Source organism: Phyllostomus hastatus, unplaced genomic scaffold (genome assembly GCF_019186645.2).
Source record: "Phyllostomus hastatus isolate PE091 unplaced genomic scaffold, TTU_PhHast_1.1 phas_contig_1, whole genome shotgun sequence".
NCBI lineage: Eukaryota > Metazoa > Chordata > Mammalia > Chiroptera > Phyllostomidae > Phyllostomus > Phyllostomus hastatus.
This window is the reverse complement of record NW_025333498.1, coordinates 13,111,886-13,138,423: the sequence shown is the minus strand read 5'-3', so window position 1 is coordinate 13,138,423 and position 26,538 is coordinate 13,111,886. Positions and strand designations below refer to the sequence as shown.

At 38.5% G+C, this 26,538-nt stretch overlaps 1 protein-coding gene across 2 annotated transcripts in view; it reads right to left on the bottom strand.

The window, feature by feature from the left end:
* Window positions 1–25,492, bottom strand: part of TTN (titin) — a 269,907-nt gene extending 244,415 nt beyond the window's left edge. For both annotated transcript variants that reach the window (XM_045842158.1, XM_045842067.1), the window contains exons 1-19: window positions 25,334–25,492; window positions 23,005–23,108; window positions 20,622–20,825; window positions 18,842–19,129; window positions 18,333–18,418; window positions 18,001–18,239; window positions 12,242–12,563; window positions 11,744–11,896; window positions 10,929–11,066; window positions 9,510–9,641; window positions 8,243–8,380; window positions 7,525–7,662; window positions 6,931–7,068; window positions 3,454–3,747; window positions 3,225–3,347; window positions 1,806–2,087; window positions 1,493–1,558; window positions 511–769; window positions 219–282 (exon numbers count right to left, since the gene is read on the bottom strand). In XM_045842158.1, coding sequence (XP_045698114.1) covers window positions 219–282; window positions 511–769; window positions 1,493–1,558; window positions 1,806–2,087; window positions 3,225–3,347; window positions 3,454–3,747; window positions 6,931–7,068; window positions 7,525–7,662; window positions 8,243–8,380; window positions 9,510–9,641; window positions 10,929–11,066; window positions 11,744–11,896; window positions 12,242–12,563; window positions 18,001–18,239; window positions 18,333–18,418; window positions 18,842–19,129; window positions 20,622–20,825; window positions 23,005–23,095 — 3,155 coding nt within the window. In that variant the 5' untranslated portion in view covers window positions 23,096–23,108; window positions 25,334–25,492. The remainder of the gene's footprint in view (window positions 1–218; window positions 283–510; window positions 770–1,492; window positions 1,559–1,805; window positions 2,088–3,224; window positions 3,348–3,453; window positions 3,748–6,930; window positions 7,069–7,524; window positions 7,663–8,242; window positions 8,381–9,509; window positions 9,642–10,928; window positions 11,067–11,743; window positions 11,897–12,241; window positions 12,564–18,000; window positions 18,240–18,332; window positions 18,419–18,841; window positions 19,130–20,621; window positions 20,826–23,004; window positions 23,109–25,333) is intronic.
* Between the last annotated feature and the right edge of the window lie 1,046 nt (window positions 25,493–26,538).

Here is a 26,538-nt window from a genome sequence, read left to right as displayed (position 1 = left end):
CAGTATTTTCAGTTCCCTGTGGGGAATCTGCAGTTGGGAATGTGAACATATTGTTTCCAATCCCTGGTTGGTTGAATCTGCAGATGTGAAGCCACACAGACAAGAGGGTTGACAGTGCTTATTGAAAAAACACATGTGTAAGTGAACCCACGCAGTTCAAACACATATTGTTTAAAGGTCGACTGGACCAAAAGCTCATTAGCAGCAAAATGTCTTACCGTTTCTCTTCTGTGGTAAATTTCTCTGTCACGGCTGTGGTTTCTTTTTCAAACTCTTCTGACACTGGAAAAAGACAGAAGTTTTTCTTTTAAGTCAAGCATTTAGTCCATTTTGTTAGTGACCCCCTGCTTAGCATGACAATTAAGTTGACTCTGTAATCGATCCCCAGTTCCAAAGGGAGACGTGGTCATGAGACATGCAGACACAGTATTGTGGAGAGAAGTGTCAGCCAAGAGTGATGAATGACAGTGAAGGCATGTGCGGAAGGACGGAGGGGGTGTGGTCACTAACCCTGCACAGCCAGATAGCAGGACGTGCTGACGGTCCCAGCCTCGTTCACAGCACTGCAGGTAAACCGCCCGCTATCTTCAGCAAAGGCTTCACGGATCATGAGACGAGCAATTCCACTCTGGAAAGTTATCTGGAAGTCGATGGAACTTTCTATTTGGTAGTCTTCCCTGTACCATGTCACTTTTGGGGATGGGTATCCAGAGATGTGGCACTCCAAGGTGACAGATTCACCTTCTATGACAGTCACATTTTTTAAGCCCTGAAGAGAAAAGAAAAAGGATGTATTGGTACATGTGCACCTTCACTCATCATCTCTACATCTTATGGTAAATGTGGGGATTTGAACATATACATTCTCATTGCCATAAAATGTGTGGGTTTTTTTTTAAGATGAGGATTCTAGAAATATTAGTAAAGAGACTTCTTTGGAAATTGGAATATCCTGAAGCTGAAACAAATGCAAGGTATTTCCAAATTGGTAAGGTGAACTGTATTAAATCCACATAGTATGGGGCAATGCTGTACCCTCTCTGATTTTTGCATAGCCAAATCTTAACAAAGCTGAAGGATCAGTTGTGAATGCTACCTCTGCAACAAAGCTTTCCATGGAGCCCCGAATTCCAAGTAACTTATCCTTCTGCTTTATCCTTTCTCTGCTGTGGTGCTTAGCACCTCCTATATTTTATCTTGCTTGTTTGTGGACATTTTCTCTGATAGTGAGCCAAAGATTTCAGAAGGCTGCATCTCCATATGTTCTCAATACTGCCTTACACATAACAGAAACCCATGCAATCTATTGGCTACATGACTGATGGTTGCCACACAGAATTCCCCTTTATTTGCCAAATAGTGTATGGTCCTAAAATTAGTATTTGTAACCTCACTAACGCCATTTTCCAATTTGAGAAACTGATGTTTGCATGTTTCAAAATTATCTGCCTGGGCAAGCACACGGTCCAATACAATCAACCTCTTTACTCACCGAGACCAAAGTCGGCGGAGTGACAGGGATTTCAGCAGGCGCGGGCACTCTTGCTTTTTCTGTCACCTACGAGGACAAAATGTGTTTACACAACACCCATGATATTATGGGAAATCTCAGATGTTCAGCTCATGCAAAATCATAAAATTATAAAGTTGAGACCAAGAGTTGTGACCCAATAACATTAAGTTTGAGCATAGTAAAGGAGAAAGGCAAGGTGTCTGGCGGATGACTTCTATAGTACAAACCGCTGAATGTCTGGCCCTGATTCATAGGTACGGATCAAGAAACATCGTGCAGTCCAGGGACCCACCTTGACTTCACGTCCGTGACGTACTTCAAAGTGCTCTTCACGGACTGTGCTATCAGTGATGCTCACCCCCACTTCCTTTTTTACTTCAATGCCAGCTTGACTCTTGTAAGTCTCAGGTGTGTCAGTGAAGGGGAACTGGGGTGAGGGAGTGGGCTCCGCTCTCACTCTAGTCTCGGCGGGCCTCACTGTGGGCGCCTTCACCGATCTGGTGATCTTCTGAGCAGAAGATGTGGCTGACAACTCTTTTTGTAATGTGGCAATAGCGCTACCGGCTATTGATGCCTAAAGTGGAAACGGAGTCAGGAAATAAAGTCACTTATCTGTTATCCATGTTGTCACTGAGAAGAGCCTTGCCACTAGCACTCCTGCTGCGAGTCCAAGTCTACTTTCTTCTACGTGGCTCATGGTTTTTAATGTTCTCATTATGACTTTTAGCGTTAGTGGAAAGTCAGTTAGAGATAAGCCAGTTATAAGCTCATTGCCATTTCTGCCACTTTGCAAAATATATTGAACATATCTTTCTCAAAGAGTGGTATTTAAAACTCCTTATTTTACACTCTTATCATAAAGGGACTGAGGGTCTTCTAAAGCTCAGTCTTGAATTTTCACTTAATCATCCCAATGCTGCATTTGAAAATCCTGAGATATTCAAAATCAGGAAATGGCTAAAATACTTGGTAAATTCCTAAGAACTATTTTAAAATAGCACATTTAGGTTTCAACCACAAATCTCTTTGAAAGGTTAAAATGAAGACATTCAGAAAAATAATTTAAAGGCTTCCTTACTGCTTTTATTCTGCTACTGTCTATGATTCGGTTTCAATAGTAATTTGTGACTGTCCCAAATATAGGTATCAAATGTACCTTACCAGTCTTTGCAAGTATATAAGATTTGGGTTCTACATCTTGGATGTATATAATAAGGACAAGAGTGACAAATATTGAGGGTTATTATGTGCCATCAACTTGCTAAGGTTTTACATGTATTAACTTGCCCCAAGGACAGAGCTAATAAGGGGCAGAGCGAGAACGCTAATTCAGGGCCGTTTGGCTCCGCAATCTAACCCAACCACCACAAAATACCACCTCTCCATCTTGCTATATTGAGCATATCACTATATGATTTCTTAATATCTGTCTTTAGTATTTATAAACATTCTCAGTTGTTACTCTGAAAAGTCTCATAACAGAAGGAAAAATAAATAACATAATTACAAAATGTGAGACAGAGGAGCCTGTATGAATTTGTGTCCCTTCAGATAACCACCTGCTATTCCAGGCTCATCCTGCAGGGCGAGTGTCAGAAACCACACTTCAGGGGCTCCAAGTCCACCGTGCATGCAAATGGACATTCCCTAATAGCAGCTACATTGGCCTATGCCAAAGATAACTGCATCATCATGCTCTCCAACTTCTTACCTCATATCCATGTTCTGTCTTAGGAACAGAAATTTTTGAAACGGCAAAGTGAGGGCTTGCTGTGCGGGGGCGTTTATCCACATGGACTAATCTTTCAGTTGTTACATCTGTAGTTTTCTTGATCTGCATTGAAATAAAACTCAGTGATATCACTGTTCACCAGATGACCACAGCAGTTAAGCTTGCTTTCCCAGTGTATGAAAAAGAAAGGCAGCAAGTACAGACTCACCTGTGATGATATATGCATTCCCATTTGATCAGTAGTTGTGATATGAGTCTCAGAAGGAGCTTGAATCACTCTAGGCTTGACTGCTTTAGGGACAACTTGGGGTTCCGAGGCAGGACGCTGGGGAGGCTCAGCTACTTTTGTGGTAGAAACATGCTCCTTATATCCATACTCTAAAGTGGTCTGCTGAGCATATGATTGTTCAGGATGCCCGGGCTCTCTGGGCTCTCTGACACGGGCTTGGTCTACCGCAGCAACAACTGTTGCTACAGCTTCTGCCTTTTTCTCAACCCCCACCTGGAAATAAATTTTCCAAAATTAATACAGAGTAATGTCAAAGTCAGGTGGGGCCATCTCCTCCTAGGATAGCCATCGAGAACAGACAAATGCCTAAAGGCATGTAGTCACGTGGCACCCATGCCATATACCTATGTACATGTCTCCAGAAATACAAATGCATTGAAGAACTTAATGTTTCACTGATTATTAAAACGTATGGAAATCTAGTTAGATAAACTCTGTAATCACCTGCTTATTTAAATTAGACATTAAATCACATACAACACAGGACAACACAATATGTATGTAAAATAGTAAGAAGTTTGGGTTTTTCAAGCATTATGGCTAAGGCAGTCAATTGGAACTTGAGAAATCGGAACTTTGGGACTGGTTATCTTCATTGATTCTTTTTATTATCTTCTCAGTCACTTGCTCTTGTGTTGACACAATGACAGTGATGATAAAAATGTATTTAATCATAGACCCACCCACAAAAATCTGTTGCTACAAAGTTGTACAGTCGCATGCAAATCTATCATAATAGGAAAGCTCATGAACACACAGTGAAGCATATTAATATGAACGCACAGTGAAGCATATTATGATTCTGCAGTGATAAGAATTTCTTAATCTATAAGAAAACATCCCTCTTAAAACACATGAATGAAGATATTGTGATTAACATGAAAAAATGTTGTCATATTTGTATTCAAGAGAACAAACTTTCCTAGTGAAGGGCAATTTGCTTTTATTATTATTGGAAATTAAAGGAAAGACGGAAACCCAAATGATACTTTCTCATTTCTATGAATTCAATGAACATAAATGGGAACACAGTTTGCAAAGAATATTCTCTTTTAGATTGAGTCTACGCAATACTTGAAAGGAACATATTGTAAAAATCCCATCGCCGTGTCCCCCAGTGCTCTTTCCACTGGGGGATATTACTGCGGGGATATTTTATTCATGTCAGTTTTCTTTTCTACTGTTGTGATTAGAATATAGATTGCATCTAAAATAGTTTCCAAGTATGCTACCTGTACATCTGTTAAAGCTGTTATCTGACCTATTTAAGGTAAAAATGAGGGTTTTTTTTTAAAAAGAATTGGGACTTTAGGTGATCATGAGCTTTATCTAGCACTTCTTTCTAGGAAGCCACATTCTAATTAACCTGCTCTGAAGAATTACAAATACCATCTTCAATTTAGATTGCGTTTTAGGGGAAACTGTAAAATATATGTGAAGCTTAGGTGAATTAAGTTTTGTTTATCTGTTGGTTTCTTTTTTATTTTTTAACTTTGTAGGCCATTAGTTGATTTTAATTTTATAGATGTTTTAACATGTTAACATTTTCAACAGATTATATACTATATACTTTTATATTATCTTATATATTATATACTATGTAGTACATTATATAGTATATATTATCTTATTTATATATAACTTCACTTGTAGAGTGATTGCATTTACATTACATTTCATTTGAACTTTTCAACCAATCTACATGGTAGTCAGCTTGACTTTTAGTTTTATTTTAACAATGAGAAACTAGGCTCAAAGAAATGGTCTTTTTCAAAAGAAATATACAGATCTTGTTCTAAAACTTTCACACAAAAAGGAATCTTAAATATAGTAGGGCATTTTAAATTGGAGAAGCACCTATATATTTTTCCTTGAGTTTAATTTACATCAAAATTTATATACATACTTGTATGCCATTTGGTGGGCTTTTATTTCTTAGTGGCCTCTAACATCCCTCATTGAACAAAGAGACTCCAAATTATTCTAAATAGTGGGAATTAATTTAGAAGACACAAACAAAAGTGTTACTTAATCTGGCTTTTCACAAACAGAAATGCTAACTGTTCCACTGGAGGACCTGGACTGAATCTAATTACCACTGACGTTTTGTTGATCAGTTAAATGATTAAATGGAACGTGAGGGGCACAACGACTCATGATGAATGAAAGGTTATGAGAGCTGATGATGAAATGGGATGAAACAACGCTTTTCACCTCCACAGCATCAGTTTTCATCTCTTCATGAAACAGATGTATCTGTTCTTGCTTAATAGCAAATCCTTCTCTAGTCCTTGGTAATGTGGCTGGTTCAGTAGGTTTTGTAGTGATAACTCTTACTTTGGGTATAGACAATTTTTCAGCTTCCATTTTTAGCTAATTTTTAACAACAAAAGTAAGACAGTCAAATTTAAGTGATTTAGAAATAACACAATTCAAATATAATCACTCATGAAGTATGTTACATATTGGAATTTCTGTCCTCAAGGAGATTTCTAAAAGGCTGACATGGCACTCACAGTCAGACTTGGGTGAATGCTTCAGAAGGTGATCTGAAGTCACATCTTAGAAAAACTCGCAAAGATACAGGGATAGGAAACAATTGAGGGAAATACAGACAGGACTCAGTCATGAAGCTAAAGAAATGGGAAGTACTTTAGTTGCTGATCTTTAGACACTGTGTTAGCAATGAAGAATAAAATTAGGTAAATAGCTCATTTGGGGTAAAAGACAGTCATGGTAAATAAATTAATTCATAGAAATTTCATGGCTACAAATAACATTTTCATGGCTTATGGATATTTATTCTGGTTGGATAATTCCTTCTCTAGATTTTAATTTTGTATCTTGTGTAGGTTTAGTGAGAACTACTACAGCAGGCATTATAATTTTCTCAGTTTCTTTTCTCATCTGATATTTACAAGAGGAAAAAGACAACACTCTACATGAAGAAAATTGTGAGTAATCTCCTAAAATAAGTCCATACTTTACAAATTAATATACTGGATTGATGACCCCCTCAAAACATACATCTTCTTGGCAATCAATAAGATTCATCATTTACATGTACATTTTTTAATGTTCATTGAGTATATTAAAATTAGCCTGCATGCAATTTCAATCATCAACTCCTAAAAAATTTCTAGATAGTAATAATAAAAAGTGGAAAATAATAGTGAAGAGATCAGTGGGGAAAGGATTATGTAGTAATATTAACAATAATAAATAATTGGGCTTTTTAGTTTCTAATTTTTAATCATCAAAAAAATAAATTAGGTTAATAGTGTCTCATACATAAGAAATTCTGAGATTTGGTATTAATGTATTATAGTAGGGGATTTCACATGAAATTTGGTATTAATGTATTATAATAGGGGACTTCACACTTGGAATAGTCACCTTTCCATGAGTAACTTGGATTTGTTCTTGTCTAGTAGCCATTCTTTCTCTACTTCTCAGTATTGTTTCTTGTTCTTTGGCTTTAGCAGTAGCAACTGCTATTGTAGACAAGGCAGTTTTCTCAGCTTCCCTTCTCATCTGATTATTATAGTAAAATCAAGGTTTAAATTGTACAGGGCTTCAGACACACATGGTACAACCCATCCCCCCTCCTAGTTATTCGGGGTTAAGAGACATTAACTATCACTTGGCAATGTTCGCACACACTAAGTGGGTATCACAAAACTTAGAGATGTTAACCTTAACAAAAACTCCAGGTGATTCCATATATTGTCTCTTAAAAATCAGGCTAAAAATACTAATCTTCATGCAAAAATAATGGTGAATAAAATGAATTACAAATGTTATAGATGGAAGAAAACCAAATGTACTGATAAAATTAATGGTAAACCATCACACATTTACAATTTTGTTTTTAGTTTAGAATTCAAAAGAGGAAAATAAAAATTAATAATTCATAGCACATCATAGTTAATGATTTACTAGAAATCAGTTTAAAGATAAACTCTTCCCATCTCATATAGCTATATTCACCTTTTCCTGAGTTACTTGAACTTGCTCTCTTTTGGTAGTGATGCCTTCTCTACTTCTTGACACTATATCTTGTTCTTTGACTTTGGGTGTGGCAACTATAACTTTAGGTACCACTGTTTTTCTAGTTTCTTTTTTTATCTGGTTATATAATAAAAAACAAGAAAATGGTCATTAAATTTCATACATCCTCCAATAAAAGAAACTAAAGTCAAAATTGAGAAAGGAAGCAAAATATCTCCCCAGTTGAAGACATTTTAATCACACTTAATTACATCATCTGAGTTGCTTTGATCATCCATACTGCTCCATTGGTATATATAATGTGATTAGCAACAAAAGAATAAAGGATGCATTTCTCTTTCTTACATTATTCTTATCATAATCAATGTGAAATTCTAGTAGAGCCATAAATAACACACACTTCTGCATGTTATTAACAAATGTGTAGTCTGTAATCTACTTCAACAGGAAGATATTACAGTGAATTATAATATCATGTTAGTACCAATCCAGAGAAAGACTGAAGGTTAGGAATGAAAAGTGGCAGTGAATCCTAGATAGGTGGCAAAAAGCTTGTGAAAGATTATGAAGTTTTTCTATATGAGTTATAGAAGAAGAGGAGGTGAAAAAGTGACGATGAAGACCCATGGTGACAATGAGGGTGGCTTGCAAAAGAAATGATATGAGAGTGAATTTCACACTGGCAGGAAGTCATCACCTTTTCATGAGTTATTTGCATTTGATCTTGTTGTATGGCAATTTCTTCTTGAGCTCCCAGAATTGTTTCTAGTTTTGTGGGCTTTGAAGTGGCAACTACCACCATGGATGCAGCGGTTGTCTCAGTTTCCTGTCTTATCTGATTTTCAGAGTAAAATAAAGATTTGAGTGTCAAAAGGCACGGAAGATATGTCGCAACATTCAAGAGAGAAAATATCACATTTCCATATCAAGGGTCTTCACTTGTATTTAAAATATAGACTTATGATTTTCTGAGGAATGGGCTTCTTTATTTCTTACCTGTCCCTCAGTGAACTGTCCTATCATTGAAAAGGTCTCATCTTTGAGACAAGTTGATACTTTATGGAGCCCAGTGAGTGGCCTACAGCAAATGGCTGCCTTACCCTAAGCAGGCTGAACCTGCCTGTCACCAGCAAAGGCAAAAGGGATTTCTATGCCTTGATTATGCATTCAAAGCCTCTCACTCACTGTAGGAGAGGGAAATAAACCCAATGGCTGCTGACCAGCCTTTTCAGTATTAAAACACAATGTTCTCAGCTGGACCCTTTTAAAAAAGTAGTTCTGGGATCAGCAAAGAGCTTGAGATCAAGAGAGGTGAGCACAGGCAATCCCTGGAACATGAAAGAATTCAAAATAGACACCTCTTTTCTGGCATTTAAAATTTGATTTAACACACAGGAGAGAAGTGCATTCTGGCGACATTGAGGTTGTTGCCACATGGGATATGGTACAAAAGCAGAAAACACTTCTAGGTGCTTGTTGATCAATAATTAGGGCCCTTCCGTGAAGAAGTACTGATCTTGATGTGCACCATCTCCTCACTTTCTTTTGATATTTGGTTGCAGTGTTCATGACTGGTGTGTGTGTGTGCATGCAAGTGTCTTACAACTGTGTAATTTGTGTGTTACAATCGGAGTGACAGAGGGCTCAGGCCACGCATGAAAAAGCTGACTGTACAGTTGGGTTGCTGGTCTGGGTGATAGCTATCTTCTGTTTACGCATGCTCTAGAAATGCCAGAGATGTGCCCTATACTGTTCTAATAGATAGGCGGGCTCCCCAAAAATGATCGACAGTTGGAAATGGCACAGTGAGAAGATAATTTCCATTGTGAAAGAGTTTCAACACTCGACACAGGAGAACAACAACAAAAAAACCACACATAGAAGACTCCGTCACTTAGAACACATGCAGCCAACTGAAGTGTGTTTGTCAATGAACCACCAGCTATTTACAAAATCAAACTTACCATTTCTTGAGTTATTTGTTTTTGTTCTTGCTTTGCAGTAATTTCTCCAGAAATTCTAGTTTCTTGTTCTTTGGCTTTAGTTGCAGAAATTACTACTTTGGGTACAAGTGTTTTTTCAGTTTCTTTTCTTATCTGAAATCAATGATAAAAACAAAACCTTGTTGTCTCCTGATCTCTCATGGAAGTGACATAATGTTTATTCAATATAACAAAACAGGGACTTGAAAAAAGAAATAAAATCCTCTTTCTGGGGATATCACTAAATGAAATAAATCATCTTATTTTCATCAATATGACCATACTCTTCTTCTGTCTAAACCATAAGTTATACTGCTTGGTGGGGGGGGGGGGAGTTGGATTCAACAAGGTTTGCTTTCTTTGGAAAAGACTTCCAATTTCTGTAAGTGGATATATGGCAATATTATTCCATGCTACTAAGACCATTATTCCATACTTCTAAGATCATCTAAAGGTGATCTTAGAGCACAGGATTATTGAGTGGAAGGCCTTAGAAGTAATATTGTCAAAGCCTTTTATTTTATACATGAAAAATCAAGTATGGACAATTTATAATCTGTATTTATACAATATTTTTGCTTTGAAAATTTTCCTAAATATTACAATGGTTTTAAATACCAAGACTTATTTTTCTAAAACTGAGACCTTATGGGGAAAAAAGTTTTGTACATATCCTAGGCAAAACATTTTCCAAATTCTTAGTGCCCTGAAGGATGCCGTGTTGGATCTGGCCCCGAAGGTGTATGTGTTGGGTGGGAGGAGGCGGCAGTTGTCCCCATTTGCCTCTTTGCCATTCTCAGACATCGTCACTGAAATTCAAGCTGGAAAGAAAGTTGGAAGTTCATTTCTCAGACCACCTGACTGACAACTGGCTCCTTAGGCCCATAGCCCTACCAGTCAGCTTTATCTAGTCTGTCCCTGAATGCTGTCCTTTTCACTTTTTCTGGTCATTTGACCTACACAGGCCATGCTATCCACACCACTTCAAATCCACATTCAGATATTCTCCTGAAGAGTAAGGAAGCAGAGTAAGCCGTTTTCAGAGCAATGGGTCCTCAGTGTCCTTCTCCACTCTTCTCTGTTCCTGACTATGTCTTCTTCCTGGTACTACCTCCCGCACAGCCACACAGCTCATTAGTGCATTCCCAGATCAGTGTAGACGAGACCCCTGTTTCTCCCCAGTACCTGTTCACGGAGGTCCTTCTGTCTGCATGCGGAAAGCATTTGGTGACTCTAAGGGACTTTGGTATATAATACCCAGGAATACACAGATACAAGGGACTTTTATTAGCGTGATAAAAACCAAGTTGCCCAAGATACAACACCCTTCACGGTAAACACTATTATATGTGTCGACACAGGTAATAACAACAATAATTTCACATCAAAAAACATTTTCACCTGTTCATGAGTTACGTGCACCTGCTCTTGTTTTGTTGTAATTACTTCTCTGGTTCTTGATTTTATTTCTTGTTGCTTGACTTTATCGGCAGCCACTGCTACCTTAGTTACAGCAGTCTTCTCTGCTTCCTTTCTCATCTGGTTTCACAGAGGAGAAAGGGAGGAAATACTTTAATGCATCTTGTATAAAAAGTTGCAATAATAAATCAGGATAAAGACATAAACGTCACACAAGAGAGGATAAAGCAGAAAGCAAGAGTGATTTTAAACTATAGCAGAAAATCTATTCAAATATGAGGTGGGGAATTATCCCAGATTTATAACACTTTCCAGCCATGAATCAAGTGTCATGTTTATTTTGAGGAAAGTAAAAGCAAAGGTCTTTGGAGGAAGCTTAGAGAAAAGTAATGTCTGCCTAAAATAATGGTTTCCACACCTGGCTCCTGGAGGGCCTGAACTCTTGGCTCACTGGTCTGGAACCACAGCCTCGAGTGCACACGTACCTACCTGCCTTGTTGGGCTGACTTTCCAGGCCACCCTTTGCCTGTCTTGACCCAGGACCACACTGATACTCAGAATACCTTGTCGGACCCCCTGTGTTGCCTTTCTGACAGTTAACTCTTGCCTGCCTCCTTGCCCGTCATAGACCAGGTACTTACAGCACTTATATTTTGCACACCTTTGGTATTTCTGACTACGTTTGGCTAAGAAAATTCAAAAAGTCTGGGCTTGGTGCTCTCCTCAGAACGATTTGAGCATTGACTCCTAGTGGGATCTCTGTCTGCAAAGCTCAGCCTGGACAGCCTCCTGCGTACCTGTTCTGGAGCAGGTGAGATGTGTGTGGCAGTCGTGGTTGTCCTCTGAGCAGTCTGCTCTACAGCGCTGATAACTGGTTCTCTCACTCTGGCCATATCAACAGCAGCAACGACAGTCGCAACAGCTGCACTTTTGTCAGTTTCTTGTTTCACCTGGATTGGAAATGACCAAGTGCATTACTTTTTCGAATGCCATGCTGGTAGAAAACACAAAAACACCGTGGAAACTGAGCTACATAGAGCCAAATACACATGTGCAGAAGCACTTATCACCACAAGAAATAGAATACAGGTTGTTAAAACCTGTGTTTTATGCCGACCTCACACATTAGAGCCTCTGTCCTGATTAACAATGCTTTCACAAAGCAAGAGCCCAGTTTGCTCTTCACTGTCTGTGTATCCTCACGTTCTTCTGCACAACCTATCTAGACCGAGTTCCAGGTGGGAGAGGTCAGAAGGCAGAGGGGAGAAAAGGACAGAAGACAGCTCTGAGAGTACCTCTGTGGCGCCCGAGGCGACAGCCTCTGCCGCGAAGGTGGCGCCGGTGGACACACTGGCGGCAGCACCCGCAGCGCTGCTGATGGTCATTTGCTCATGGACCCCGTATCTCCCTTCCCATCTCTCTTCCGTCCTGATCTGCGTAGCACTTGTCATCACAGTTTCTCTCATCTCAGACTCAGAGGAGGCCACGTAGCCCTCTTGCTTCCATGGGGGAGGCACTTCGGGGCCCAGCGTGGGTGTCTGGGTCTTCCGCGTGAGTAATGGAGACTTAACAGATCTGATGGGGGACGTGGAGATCCTCCCGGCCGGAGACACAGGCCTGAAAACCGAAGGGCAGCGGTCAAAAACCCAAGACAAGGAGCTCCCCTCTGGGTCATTTTATTTGTATAATAACAGAACAATCTGGAAGTGTTTAATTCAATGCATAGCTTTAAACTGTGTGCCTCAGTAACCTGTTCAGAGGCAAATAACGTACTTAAACACAATCTTTTTTTCTTTCAAAAAAATATCTATCAATCATTTTCCATCTGTCAGGTTTTATTTGAGGCAATTGAGATTTATCAATGAGTAAACTAGACACATATCCCTGACCTGTGATGTCGCATTGGAGCAGAAAGTCTAAGTGGGTAAGTGTCTTAGGCTGATGTAACAGAGGACCGTGGACTGGGGGTCTTCTATACAACGGAGATTTTCTATTTCACAGCTCTAGAGGCTGGAGGTGCAAGATGAAGGCCCGGGCAGATTTGACAGCTGGTGAAGGGCTGCTCCCTGGTTTATAGACAGCTGTCAGTTCACTGCAGCGTTTTCACGCGGCAGAAAAGGGGAGGGGCTTCCTGGGGTGAGCTCTCTGGGTCTCTCTCTCTTTTTAAAATTTAATCTTTATTGTATTTTTCCCCATCACCATTTAGTTTTCTTATACCCTCATTTAGTTCCTCTCCCCAGCAGTCACCACACTGTTGTCCATGTCCATGAGTCCTTTTTCCTTTTTGCTCAGTCCTCCACCCCTGAACCTCCCTTCCCACTAGCTGTCACCCACAATCTGTTCTAAATCCCAGTAAGCCTTGCTCTTACTTGCTGTAACTCGAGAATCAGACTTAATTCCAAGATAAAGAATTTTATGCCCTGCTTCACTGTATCACATTTTAAAAAGTGAAAGCAGCAAAAGGTGGTTTCTTGAAATACAGCCACAGAAAGGCCCTGGTAATTATTGCGATCATAACTCTAAATTTCTCCATGCTCCCACTTCTGGGGCATGCGCGGGTACCAAATATGTGTTGAACACAGTAAGGTTTCTGTAATCAAAATGCATTAATACACCTTGTATAAAAAGTTACACTAATAAATCAAGATAAAGACATAAATGTCACACAAGAGAAGACAAGGGGGAAGGCTAGAGTGAGTTTAATCTATAGCAGAAAATCTATTTTAATACAAGGTGGGAAATTATGTTGGATTTATAGCTCTTTTCAGCCATGAATCAAGTGTCAAGTTTATTTTGAGGAAAGTAAAAGCAAAGGTCTTTGCGGGGAGCTAAGCTAAAGAAGTTAAACCTTTTTAGTTTTCCTGTGGGACTTGACATAGCCTTCACTATGTCCATGTGCCTTGTGAATCTCCAGGCTAGGAAAAGCTTTCTCAGAACTTTCTGTGGAGTAGGCTGTGTAGTACACTTTGGAAACTGCTGTTCTAGTCAAATTGTTGTGGATTGCTCTTTTAAATTGTCTCTGAGTTTGTTTATCTTCAGCCTCATTGTAATGTACCCTGGACTTCTTTTAAATATCCTTGTACTTCCTGTGGTAACTGGCTAATTTGAAACCTAAGGATTCTATGATTTTTTAAAATTAAATTGATAATGTGGCTTCCTCAAAAATAGCTTTTATTGCCTTTTGTGTTTGTCCAAAGTGCAATAGCATTGGTTGAAAAACATGTGTGCTAAATTCTTTCATTTATAGACAAAAAAGACAGTTCCTAATCTATAGCAACAATTCTAGGGGTTGGTCAACTATTTTAAGACAGAGTTTTTCATAATTTAATTGTTAATCAATGAGTTATATACATATTACCCTGTAGGTGGCAGTATTGCCTTATTATTGCATTTAACTGCTTCATACAGGAAAATGTTTATGAAAGTATTCTGACACTACATAGGGTATTTAATTTATACTGATCATAAGTGAAACAAATATTCTAATTAAGGCTCAAGTTACAGTTGATACCTGCTCTAAATTACAGAGTAACATAACAGAACATTACAATATTAACGAGTTTAATGAAGAAATATTTCGTGTTTTTTTTTCGACAAAGGGTTTTTTGGTGAAAATCAATTGACATTTTATACACAAAGTCATAATCAACTAAAGGGAAATCTAGGAAACATGGCTTTATTTTGAAAGTGACTGCCTTAAAAATATAACAAAGACCAGTTTAGAATAATTTCGGTCTATACCAATTGAAGAAAAGTGACATATGCTTCCAAGTTTCAACCTGTGCCTTGTTCTTGCTGTACCTGGTACACAGGGGGGTTCATTCAAAAAGAGTTAAAGACGGGATTAGCATGATGTGTGTGATTAGCAGCAGATGGCAGGTAAACCCATAACTGGGAAAATCAGTGTAATTTGAGTCATTATAGGCAAGTGCTTATTTCTGCTCTTACAATAAAAGATAATCACCTGGTCACAGCTAGATACAATGCACCTTATTGAATGAAATACATTTACCTTGCTTTACAACAAAAAATCAAGACTAAACCAGAAGGCATTTTAGAAAGTAGTCTTAGATAATCATTATTTTATCTACAAATCAATATTTTAATTCTTAAGTATTTTAAAGGAAATTTGGGGGGCTAAGTGATTGGGATTTTTATTAATGAACTTCCAGAACTGTTAAGACACTCAAAATTGGCCATGGAGTCAGGGAAGCCCTGTGATTCTAAATGACCCTTAGGCTGAGATTTAAAATATGGTCAGGTTGTTATGTCCCCCAAATCACATCTGGCCTGCCTTGTGGCTTCATGTTGTGAAAACTTGGGATGAGCCTGAGACAGAACACTTTATATTTGTTAGCTAGGTATGTTTCTTAAACTGAGTTTCTTGTTCAAGACTTCATATTAGTGTCTGCCAATACTTTAACTTTTAAAGTAGCCAATATCAAGCAAAAAGGAAAAAGGACTCATGGACATGGACAACAGTATGGTGATTGTGGGGGTAGGGGAGATGGGGATAAAACAGTGATAAATAGTAATAAAAATACAATAAAATACTAAAAAATAAAGTGTCAATAGAATAAAAACTGGAATATATGTATAATTTTTCAGATATCTATTGGACATTTAAATTGCATCTTGTATGAAATGTTTGTCTTCTGTCAACATTTTTAAAATTTTTTAAAATTTGTGTTGTTTGCTTTTTCCTTCAAAATTACTTTGTGCAAGCTTTTTAATACATCTGGTATATTAGTTCTCTGTCATAAGTGTTGCAAACACTTCCCCATACCTACTGTGTGCATTCTGCTTCTCTCTGGGGTCTTAGTACCTCTGTGCATGGTTGTGCAGACTATGCACTATTCCCAGGCTTGTACTGTTCGCATTGTAGCCATTGTAAATTTGTTATCACACTTTTATGACAGAGGCAATGAAATATCTTGAGGAAGAGGCACCTTTAAAATGTTTTCACAAATGCCTGTTTGGTTTAGCCATGACCTTGTTTTTGCCATATGTTTTTATTTTTATGTAGTTGAATTTGTAGATCTATTTTTCAAGGCTCCCCTCGACAAATGTTTCCCCCAATTTTCTTCTCAGTCTTTTGGTTTTATTTTATTTTTTAAAAGATTTTGTTTATTTATTTTTAGAGGGGAAGGGAGGGAGAGAGGGAAAGAAATATCAATGTGTGGTTGCCTCTCGTGAGCCCCCTACTGGGGACCTGGCCCCCAACCCAGGCATGTGCCCTTGCTGGGAATCGAACCAGCGACCCTTTGCTTTGCAGGGCCAGCACTCAATCCACTAGGACACACCAACCAGGGTTGGTTTTTATTTTTTAATTTATCTCTTTAGTCATGCTGTGATTTATTTCGTAAATCGTGTGAGGTAGATGTTAACATTTTTTTCTTCCAAGTGGATAGCTAATTGGACCAGCATTCCTTATCAAGTAAAATATTTTTCCCCACTGAATTGAAAGGTCATTTTGATTAAAAATAGAATTTCCTGAATATTTGAATCTATTTCTGGACTCTGTTTTGCTCTCCTGGTGTATTTTTTAATTACCTACCAACAGCATACTGTTTTGATTATAGTAACTCCACATATTTTAGGTCAACTATCCACTTATTATTCTTCTTTAACAAATATCTTGGCACAGGAACTTTCACTACTTTTAAAACACTCATTCAAATTGGTCAAGAAAGACTTTTTTGTTTCCTCAAAACTTTGCACATTTTTTAGTTCATCATATAAAAAATCTCAGCATGTTAAACCAAATTCCAAAGTTTCGAATTTGTGGTCTATGATTTATACTTGATTATATAATTTCTGAGTCCTGATGATACATGCCCACTTTCTAAAATACCTTTATATTAACTAAAAATAGAAACCCATTTTATTTTTTTAGATAAAATAACTTAAGCATATGCAAAATATTAGAAGTTTTTTATTCTTAAAGCATAAGAACACTTGTATAATTACTTTCTATTTACAAGATACTTTTTCCTGATTATATCAAATCTCCACAACATACTTTGAGATCATCCTTATCATGATTCTCTTTAATTTACAAATGACACAACTAAGCTCTGCCTGGTGTGGCTCAGTGGATTGGGTGCCAGCTTGCGAACCAAAGGGTCTCCGGTTTGATTCCCAGTCAGGGCAAATGCTTGGGTTGCAGGCCAGGTTGCAGTAGGGGGCATGAGAGGCAACCACACACTGATGTTTTTTCCCTCTCTTTCTCCCTCCCTTTCCCTTTCTCTAAAAATAAATAAATAAAATCTTTAAAAAAAACAAACACATGACACAACTACAATCTTAAGCTAATTATTTAACTTCTTTAGCTTCAGCCATCTACCTATAAAATTACGGGTGATAATTCTTACAGGTCACTTTGAATATTTAATGAGGTTATATACATAGAGTGCCGATCAAATGTCTAACATAGTGGTCCAAACATAGTAATGATTATTTAATTATTATAATTATTTTCCTAAATCACGTTGGTAGCAAGTGATCAGGCTGATTGAATGTAGAGCATCCAACCAATTCTGTGCTCTTCTCATTTCATTGTGGTTTTTTTGTTTTGTTTTGTTTTTGGGCCCATAAAGCAGATGTTTATTAAATAATGTACAAATAAGAATTTAGGCCCTGGCTGGTGTAGCTCAGTGGATTGAGCATAAGCCTGCAAACCAAAGGGTCGCCAGTTCAATTCTAAGTCAGGGCACATGCCTGGGTTGAAGGCCAGGTCCCCAGTTGGGTGTGTGTGAGAGGCCACACATTGATATTTCTCTCTCTCTCTTTCTCGTTCCCTTCCCTTCTCTCTAAAAATAAATAAATAAAATCTTTTTTTAAAGTTTAAAGAAAAGAATTTAGGATTACAGCTTATAAATTTCTCCATTTACCTATGGACAGTGAGAATCTGTGAAAACCAGATTTAGTAGCCTTTTTGTTCACCTCCATTATCACATGCTACACTTTTTATTGCCTCCTTCTATTTCCCTTCTTATTGGATAAACCTAATTCAAAAATACAGAATGACCTGATCTCTTTGAAATGCCTTTACCTGACGGGAGATGGGGTTGGTGCCCGCACGTGTCTGACCGGGGAAGGGGAGTGTCTGATCGGCGATGGGGACTGCTGTCGGGCCAACTGTGCTTTGGCAGACGGTGGGGTGGGAGACCTCGACTTTGGCTTAGGAGGTATCCTGGGAGGTGTTTTATGGGGCAGCTGTTGCCCGGTGGCACCATCTATGACCATCTCAACTGTTGCCATTGATCTGGCATCAAAGTGGGCTTCAATCTTCTGCAAAAGACAAAAACAAAGCCCATGAGGAGGAGGAAGTTGGTGAAACCACGGTCTGAGGGGCTGGAACGCTGACAATACAGAAAAAAATACCTTTTCAATTCGGGTTTCTCTTGTTTCTGAAATCTGAGCAGTCGAAATAATTGTCTTTGTCTTTTTAGCGGGTACTACTTCTTCACCTGCAGGAAGGGAAAGGTAAATATTTAGGAGGGGGCACCATGCCTCATTTTAAAAGGGGTTAATTCTGATTACAAATTCAATAAGATTTTCTAGGTGTCCCAATGGAAGAAAATGCAGAAAGTTTTGGATTTTGTATGAACATTAATTAGGTTTAAAATAGAAAATGTTCATTATTAGAAAAGAATTTACATAGAACCACTTTTTAAAAATTTCATTGTTTGCCAGTAAATTGAAAGTGTACATGACAGTTGAAATACTCTCTAGTTTGTAAAGGGTTAATAACTATAGCTTGTTTCATTCATTCTGAGCTCTTGCTGAGAATCTCAGAGACTTTTCAAGACCTCTGAGGAGAGGCAGGTGGACCCCCACTCCCCAAGTGAGCCCTCTCCCCTTCCCCCTCTTCCTCAGCCTCTAGCACGTACCTTGAACCAGTAATTCAGCAGTCGAAGTAGCTCTTCCAACGCTATTGGTGGCATTTACTGAGTAGGTCCCAGAGTCTTCGGGGTATGCTTCCGTAATCAGTAAGCTGTAGAGGTCGCCTTCTTGTGAAATTTGAAAATCAAGGGAGCTCTGGATTTCGGCTCCATCCCGGTAGAACTTCACCACAGGTGTAGGGATTCCAGTCACTCTCACTTGGAGTCGCACTTGGCTTCCTTGTCTCACGGTCATGCTCTGCAGTCGTTGAACAAAGTTGGGTGGCGCTGTTTCCGCTGCGGGGAAAGAGAAGAACGTCAGGACTGCCGGCTGAGGCGCTTCCAAAAGGCTATTTTTAAACAGTCACAGCTCCGAGATTCCAAAACCAGTCGATGAGTCGCTGAAGCAGACATCCTGGACTGTCCTTGAGCCCAGCTCATCCAGCAGAGGACAACGAGAATGAAGCCAGGGGACGACGGCAGAAGGCAGTTCTGCCGCCATGTTTTATTGTATTTGCTTTGTTTTGTTTAGCACGTCTAGGCCACCACATTTAATTTTGTTAACGCCTAGATCTTATAACATTTCTAGAGAATTTGATGCTTCCTCCCAACCTTACATCTAGCACTACATTAACATGTTAAGGTAACTTTGCATAGTTCAATAAGTCACATTAAAAGGAATTCCAATAGTTGGTTTGACAGGTGCACTTATGACTTACCAAATCATTACATTTTCACTTAATTTAAAAAACACAAAGTTGTCTCCAACTTGATCGCTATTCAAATAACCCAAATGTTTACTTGCATTTAAAATATTAGTCCAAATAATGACATGATTTAATGTCAGTTCTGCTACAGAAAGGGGATATTTTTGTTAATCATGTTGAAAGAAATTTTTATGAAATAAATGGGAAGGGCCAATGGGATTAATTTTGATATGTTTTTGAGTAACAAAATATAGTAGATGCTGCCAACCCTGTGCATATTTCATTTCTAAATTTTCTGGATGTGTGTTAAAGTTCATACCTGATGTGCCTTCTGTTTAAGTCAATTATAGCCCTATACTCGAAGGTGCTAAGGGTATAGTTTACTGAATAAACATATATGACACTATGCAGCTCATGAAGGACATCATTACGTAACAGGTACAGTCATACAATTTTCTGCACATGGATGTCTTATCAGGAAGTAAAGGATGGAGAAAATGATAGTGGCCCCGAAGATTGGTCACAACTTTTCTGGGGAAACTGTGTCATCACACATTTGAATAATAAACAAGCATTTGCCTTTTTCTGTGTGTGTTTACTGTGTAATATTTTCAGGAATTGAAAATGAAGACTGTTAAACTTTATAGCCCCAAGCAGTGTTTCCTAAGTGGGTGGTTTGTGGACAATTTGCATCTGAATCATCCAGGAGCTTGTTAAAAAGTGAGAGTTCCTAGAGGTACGCAGATTTCATTAGTAGGTTTACAAACAAGGCTCCAAGCCTTTCTACTTTCTGAGAAATGGAATTTTTAAATATTTCCTTAATGTACTTTTGAGTGCTTAACACAGTATGTATATAAAGGAACTGATTTGCAGCCATGTTTGTGCTGCATTTTGAGAGGGATGAAATTCCACACGGCAAACAACTTTGCTGTTAGTTCATCCTCCCCGTGAGTCCTGCTCCAGCTGGACTCCAGCTGCAGGTACTTGTGCTCAGTTGCTCTTGTGCATCCCCTCGCACCCAAGTCCTGGAGATGCCCTGTGAGGGGTAGGGGTAGAGGACAGGCAGGTCCCCTCTAGCCTACCTGTCACAAGAAGCTCAGCAGTACTAGTCGCTTGTCCAGATCCATTGGTGGCTCTCAGGGAGTATCGTCCACTGTTGGCTTTAGTCACGGCGGGGATCGTCAGTTTAGCGCGGCCATCGCTAAAGGAGATCTGCACGCCGGGCAGAGTGGAAGTGGAAATTGCCTGGCCATCCCGAAACCAGCTCACCTCAGGAACTGGGAAACCTGGAGCGCAAAGATAATTCTCCTTTATGTCTGAGTGGGGCACAAGGCCTCTGCGCTGCCCCACTGTGTCACTGCCTCGTCCTAACCGTAAAAGCTCTCTGGAGGGCAATGCTATGTAATGACAGTGAAAACTTGACAGACACATGATGAAAGTGTAAACTTGTAACCATTAGGAACGTCTGTGGGTTCATGTGGAGGCCAGTGTCTCCGTTTTACAGGGAGGAGACTGAGGCCAAAGAGACTCAATGATTTGTCCAAGGTCCCTTGGCTCTCAGGGGCACACAGAGGATGACAATTTCCATCTCCTGTCCTCCTGCCAGGGCAATTTAATGGACATCATTAAAATCAGAAAAGGGATTTATAAAAAAGAAGAGCCAAGGAAACTTTGAAATAAAAAGTTACTGTCGTCCTTGTTGAAACCAAGTGAAGGGGGAAAGCAGCAAAGGAATCTAAAAGTTCTGCTTAATCGGGGCAAGAGGACCGGCTCATCTTTCTCCCTCTTCTGAGGTTACAGGAACACCGTCTTCTTGAGCTCCCCTGCCTTCCAAGTGTGCCATCAGCAAAAATGCCATACCACATGTGGGCAGGTCCTCATATAATGAGAGAAGAAGCCAACCTAGTCTTTCAGAACAACACATACAGCTGGAGTTGCAGGTACAATAGCCAAATTCTCTCCACACACTATAAACTGTGGAGCTAAGAACCAACTACATGTAGATGGTTTGAGGTTTTAATTATATTAAAACTATACAGTCCAAAGGCATGAGGTAAATTCTGAGCACAAGTTACTTTGCATGGGCATGAAGGCTAGTAATGCCTCCTTCAAGATAACCAAGAGAAAGTTTATTTTGTTGTTCTTACATTAGCCAGTCTCTCACTGTGGACAGGGAATAGTTTATTTGACTAACTCATCGGTAGCAAGTATATTCAGTGGTGTTTTTCTAAGCATTTACGAGCACATAGTGTGAAGGAACAAGGAGTTATGAAGAAGTCAGATTCCACGACTTCACAATCAGGCAAAATTCCCACTGAAGCCATATGTGTTCTGCTTAATTCAGAAGTTACTGAGCCTTAAAAGATAAATAAGTGAATTATTTGGAAGTCTGTCAGAGTTTATCATGCATAAGAATTAAATTGATGTCTATATACATATAAAATAGAAAATAATGATTATATATTTCTGCCATGTAAAACAAAGTATTACCCGACTATGAATAAGATTGGTGCCTAAGTAGAAAACAAAAGGAAAAGGAAAAAAATATTTTATATCTTTATTATAAGCCATAAAATAAAGAGACAATGTGTGTAGAGAGGTATATCAAGCATGATTTTCAATTAATCTGTATAATTTTAAAAGACTGGTTATAATTCTGCAGTAGACAATACTGATTAAATAATTTTGAGATTATATACAATACAGTTTGTAGATTGTCCCCATTTTTTCACAACATGTTATCATAAGTCATGTATTTTATGGAATTATTCCTAAACTGAGCTATGATGAAGAAAAAAGGACAAAAAAAGAAACAGAACTTAAAAAAAAATTCCAGGGTTATTTTTTTATTTTCATCTATAGATAAGAGTGACATATATCATTTATGTCATTTTTGTTGTCATTTCAATGATCAAAAATATTTTAATTCACTAGAATCACTTACTAAAGATTGAAAATAAAAGAAAATAATTAGGAGTTAGCTAATCACTGAAAGTTCAGCTTCTGAGAAAAGTCAGCTGTATTTGTCTGTAATTTTCCATATAAGACAACTGAGCCTCAGGCACACAGGCTGGGGAGCCCCGTGCTGCCTGCCCAGCGGCTCTGTGGCCAGTCCCTGTTGGGCTGGAGTTCTTGGCTTCTAGTCTGGCTCTGCAGCTCAGTCAAAAATAGAATGACCAAATCTGGTCTTACTTAACAGCTAGATTTGACATCAGTTTTTATCCAATGCTAATGATTTTGCTTCGTAGAGTTATAAATATGAACAAAACATTTTCAAGCCATTATACTGTCAGATTTTTGTCAGTGCTCTATGAGTGGTCTATCCTTTCTTATAATGACCGTTCCATAGAGTTGGGTCAGTTTTACAGTGTGAAAGCAGGCCTTAAACTTGACTTCAAGTCCTAGAGTGAAATTAATTTATTTGGGAGGAGGCGAGGCAAAGAAAGTGGTCGTGTGTGAGCTTACCACTAACGTGAGCCTCAAAGGTTGCGGTACTACCCTCCAGTACCACAACGCTTTGTAACGGCTGCTTAAACGTCGGTGCTTGAGTCGTCATCTTTTTAGGCACTCTGAAAATGAAGAGAAAACAAATTAGATGTCATGGCTAAGGGTTGCTCGGTAGCTACTTGGTAGATGACAGAGACACACATTTTCCAAACAGATTGCTCCACAGGTCATCTGTGGGCCTGCGTGGTGATCCTCACAGTGTGATGGGCAGACCTACTCCTTTGTGGCTAGAATGTGAACAGTCGGCCTCTGAGTTTACTGGAAGCCTAACATAATAGCAAGTGTAAGAGGATGTGGAAAAAAATTAGGCAGGTAGAGCAAGGAATGTACCCTAGTGGTCAAGGAGGGAAATTCAGGTTTGCAAAGGTGGGAAAGCTGGGTTCGAGTCCTCACAGTCAGATGAAAGCAAAGTTGGAGTAACAGGGTGAAGGGTGGGTGGGTTGGGGGTGGTGAAGAATAATAAATGTGTGGAAGTGTAAAACAAATCTTTGCATCAGTTCAATGTTTAAGAAACAATAGTTAAAAATATTTCTTTCCTTCCACTATTTTTCACTCACGATTTATATTGATAAAATTGACATAGATTCAGGCATTTTTACTTCAAGTAATTCAAGTGATAGCTTAAATCATCAACAAAACTAGCAATGTAAACCTTGCAATGTCTTTCCTTACTTGAAAAGTTTTGGCAAGCCTTATCAAATTTGCAAACCTTTTGTACAAAGCGTATAGTTCTTCCTATCTCTTGGTATTTCTTCATGCGTAACTGCTCAGTAAGTGTTGCTGCTGTTGAAGGAAATATTGAGGGAAATCTAAATATAAGTGAGGAGGGTACATTTTTATTATAGATCTGAAAGAAAAATACTGTTTCTTATTGTTAATAAGGAACAATGTACAAACTGAAAAAAATGGAAGGCTGGTGTGACATGTAGATTAAGTGAAAAGCCCTGTGTTTTTATAATGTAAATATTCAAAATCAAAGAAATGAATATGAAATTTGCAGTTAGTCCTTTTGGTAAGTGGAAGAAAGTATTTTGTCTATCGGTTTCAGAGAGAGTATGTGAAGAATTTTCTGATGCATAAATACCTTATTATCTAATGGGACTACTCCATTATTCTGATGTAAAAGCAGATTCTCAGTATCAGTTGTTTCATTACTATTTGTCATAAGATTCTCTGTTCACTAAAATGTACCTTATTGTAACTTTTTATTTAGTTAACAAGAAAACAGAACCAGAGTTCTCTGAGACAATAAAATTTGTATTTGGAAAATTCAGATAATATCCAAAAGGTTTTTTTTGAGACACTTTTGTCAAGAAGTTCTTATTGTAGCATATTATCTTTAGGATAAATAAGTTTTTGCATCTAACTTTTTCATATTTGGTTTACAAACTAGTGCATCTTAAAATAGCTGTATTATCTTATATGCCATTTATGCATTTATAGTCATTTTCAATTACTAATTTAATTTCAGGAAGATGGGAAATGAAAGTGTACTTAGAACTAAAAAGTCCCTAAAACATTATTTCTTACCCTTCTTTGCACCATTTATCTCATATCTTATAATTTGTGATTTGAATTAAAATATGCAATAAGACTCTGAGTAGTTCAGAAAACAATTATATACCTTTACCCCTTAACTTTCTAAATATATTGCAATTACCTAGCCTGAATTGGTCTTTTACTCCTTTTGTCTAAGTAACGTTTGTTGCTTTAGCGCTTGCTCTTCAGAGGCCTTTGTCTAATTAGGACAGGAGGTATGCGTCTAAAATGTCAGGCTCCCAAAATAAACTCCCCAGTGTTGACTGACAGCAGGCAAGTGTTCTGTCACTGTCCTGCGACTGATAGGTCAGCAGTTGATTCCCTTAAAAAGTCATCAGGGTGTAGTTGATACCACACGCATTTTATCAGAGCTATTCTTGGTGTGTCTCACTTTATCACTGAGTAATATAACCTTGAACATTTCTAACAGACAAAGCGAGTCTATAAAAGAAGCAAACATTTCCATTACCATTTCAGACCTCAGCTTGAACACTTTAAGAATGTTAGGTGCATTTAAGCAATGTTAATCGCTGACTGTGCTGATATGCTAAGCATTCAACTTCGTAAAGAAAAATGTTCACATATTTTAAAACAGAATTTAACAAGCCCATTCAAACAATGGAGTGGCACCCACAGTGAGTAATTAGACAAACATCTCTAGCTAGGCATAAGCATACATAGAGAAGTGGGAACTGGAGATCAGTTAGAAGGGGGTTCTCCCATTAACAGAAGAAAAGATGCTGCTCACCTGATTTCTCAAGAGTGCCCAAAAGACTGGGACTAAGCCCAAGGTTGCTTCTGAAACGACGTCCTATCTAGAGTTGGTTTGTTGGACCATCTCTGACATGAATCAGTGAGCCTCTAAACTGCTTCTCTATGCAATCCCTACACCCGAGGCGAGGCTGGGAATGCACGACTGCTCCAGAGTCAGGGTCTGGCCCTGCCTTTTATTTGCCTGATCTGCTGACAGCCCCACATGCTTAGGGCAGGGCCCTGGGTGATTGGCTGTCCCAGGGCAGCATGACAGGAGAGGAACCTACTTGGTTGTATCATTTAGCACCTGTTCTTCTGATTGGCAGTGCTAAATTTAGCACCTCAGCAGAAGCTTTACCAAGGAAATAAGAATCGTGTTTAAAGAATAACTGTGTTAGGGTTTAGAGAAGAGCATTTATTGCCCATGCTAAAATCTGAAAACACTGGTGTGAGGAGAATTTGGGGCAACAGAAGACTTGTGGGCAGTCATAAAATAGCCCCTAACCTGAGGGCTCTGCCCTGTGAGTCAGGCCCCATTTCTGTCTCCTCCCCTCATAGACCAAGCAAATGTACCTGTCAATCATGAGAACAGATGAAGGAATTTATCTCATGCATAAGACTTCACTTTCTTTGAAGAGTCATTGACTGTAAACCTTAGAATTGAAGAGAGCTCATTTGTACTACCTATATTCTCTGGAATTCACTTGTACTTTGGGAAGAGTTGGCTGATATTAATGAGCTAAGAGTTTACACGGCCCTGCAAGAGTTAATGTTGAAAGGCCAAATCTGAACTCTGCTAAGATTTAGTCTATACAGTATAATGATTTCACTTGTGTCAGATTTCATTTTTCATGTCATTAATATTCACAAATATGCACGTACTGTTTCTTAATGAGTAGCCAAGTCTTACATTTAGATTATCCATACGGTTTTTTAAAAATGTTTGTTTATTTATTTTTTATGGGAACGTGAACGCTGCTTTACTAATCTCTGGAGTTTACTGTTACTAATGGAAAGTGGTTAGGAAATGATATAGTTGCTATTTTAAGACTGAGTTTAATTTCAAGCAAGAGATAGTTCAAATACAAAAGAACATACTAAAAGATCTTCATAATAGTTTAACTGGAAGATTTGAAACTTCACTAAAAGGGAAGAAATTTGCCTTGACAATGGAAAGAGAATTTTCTTAATAAAATAGAC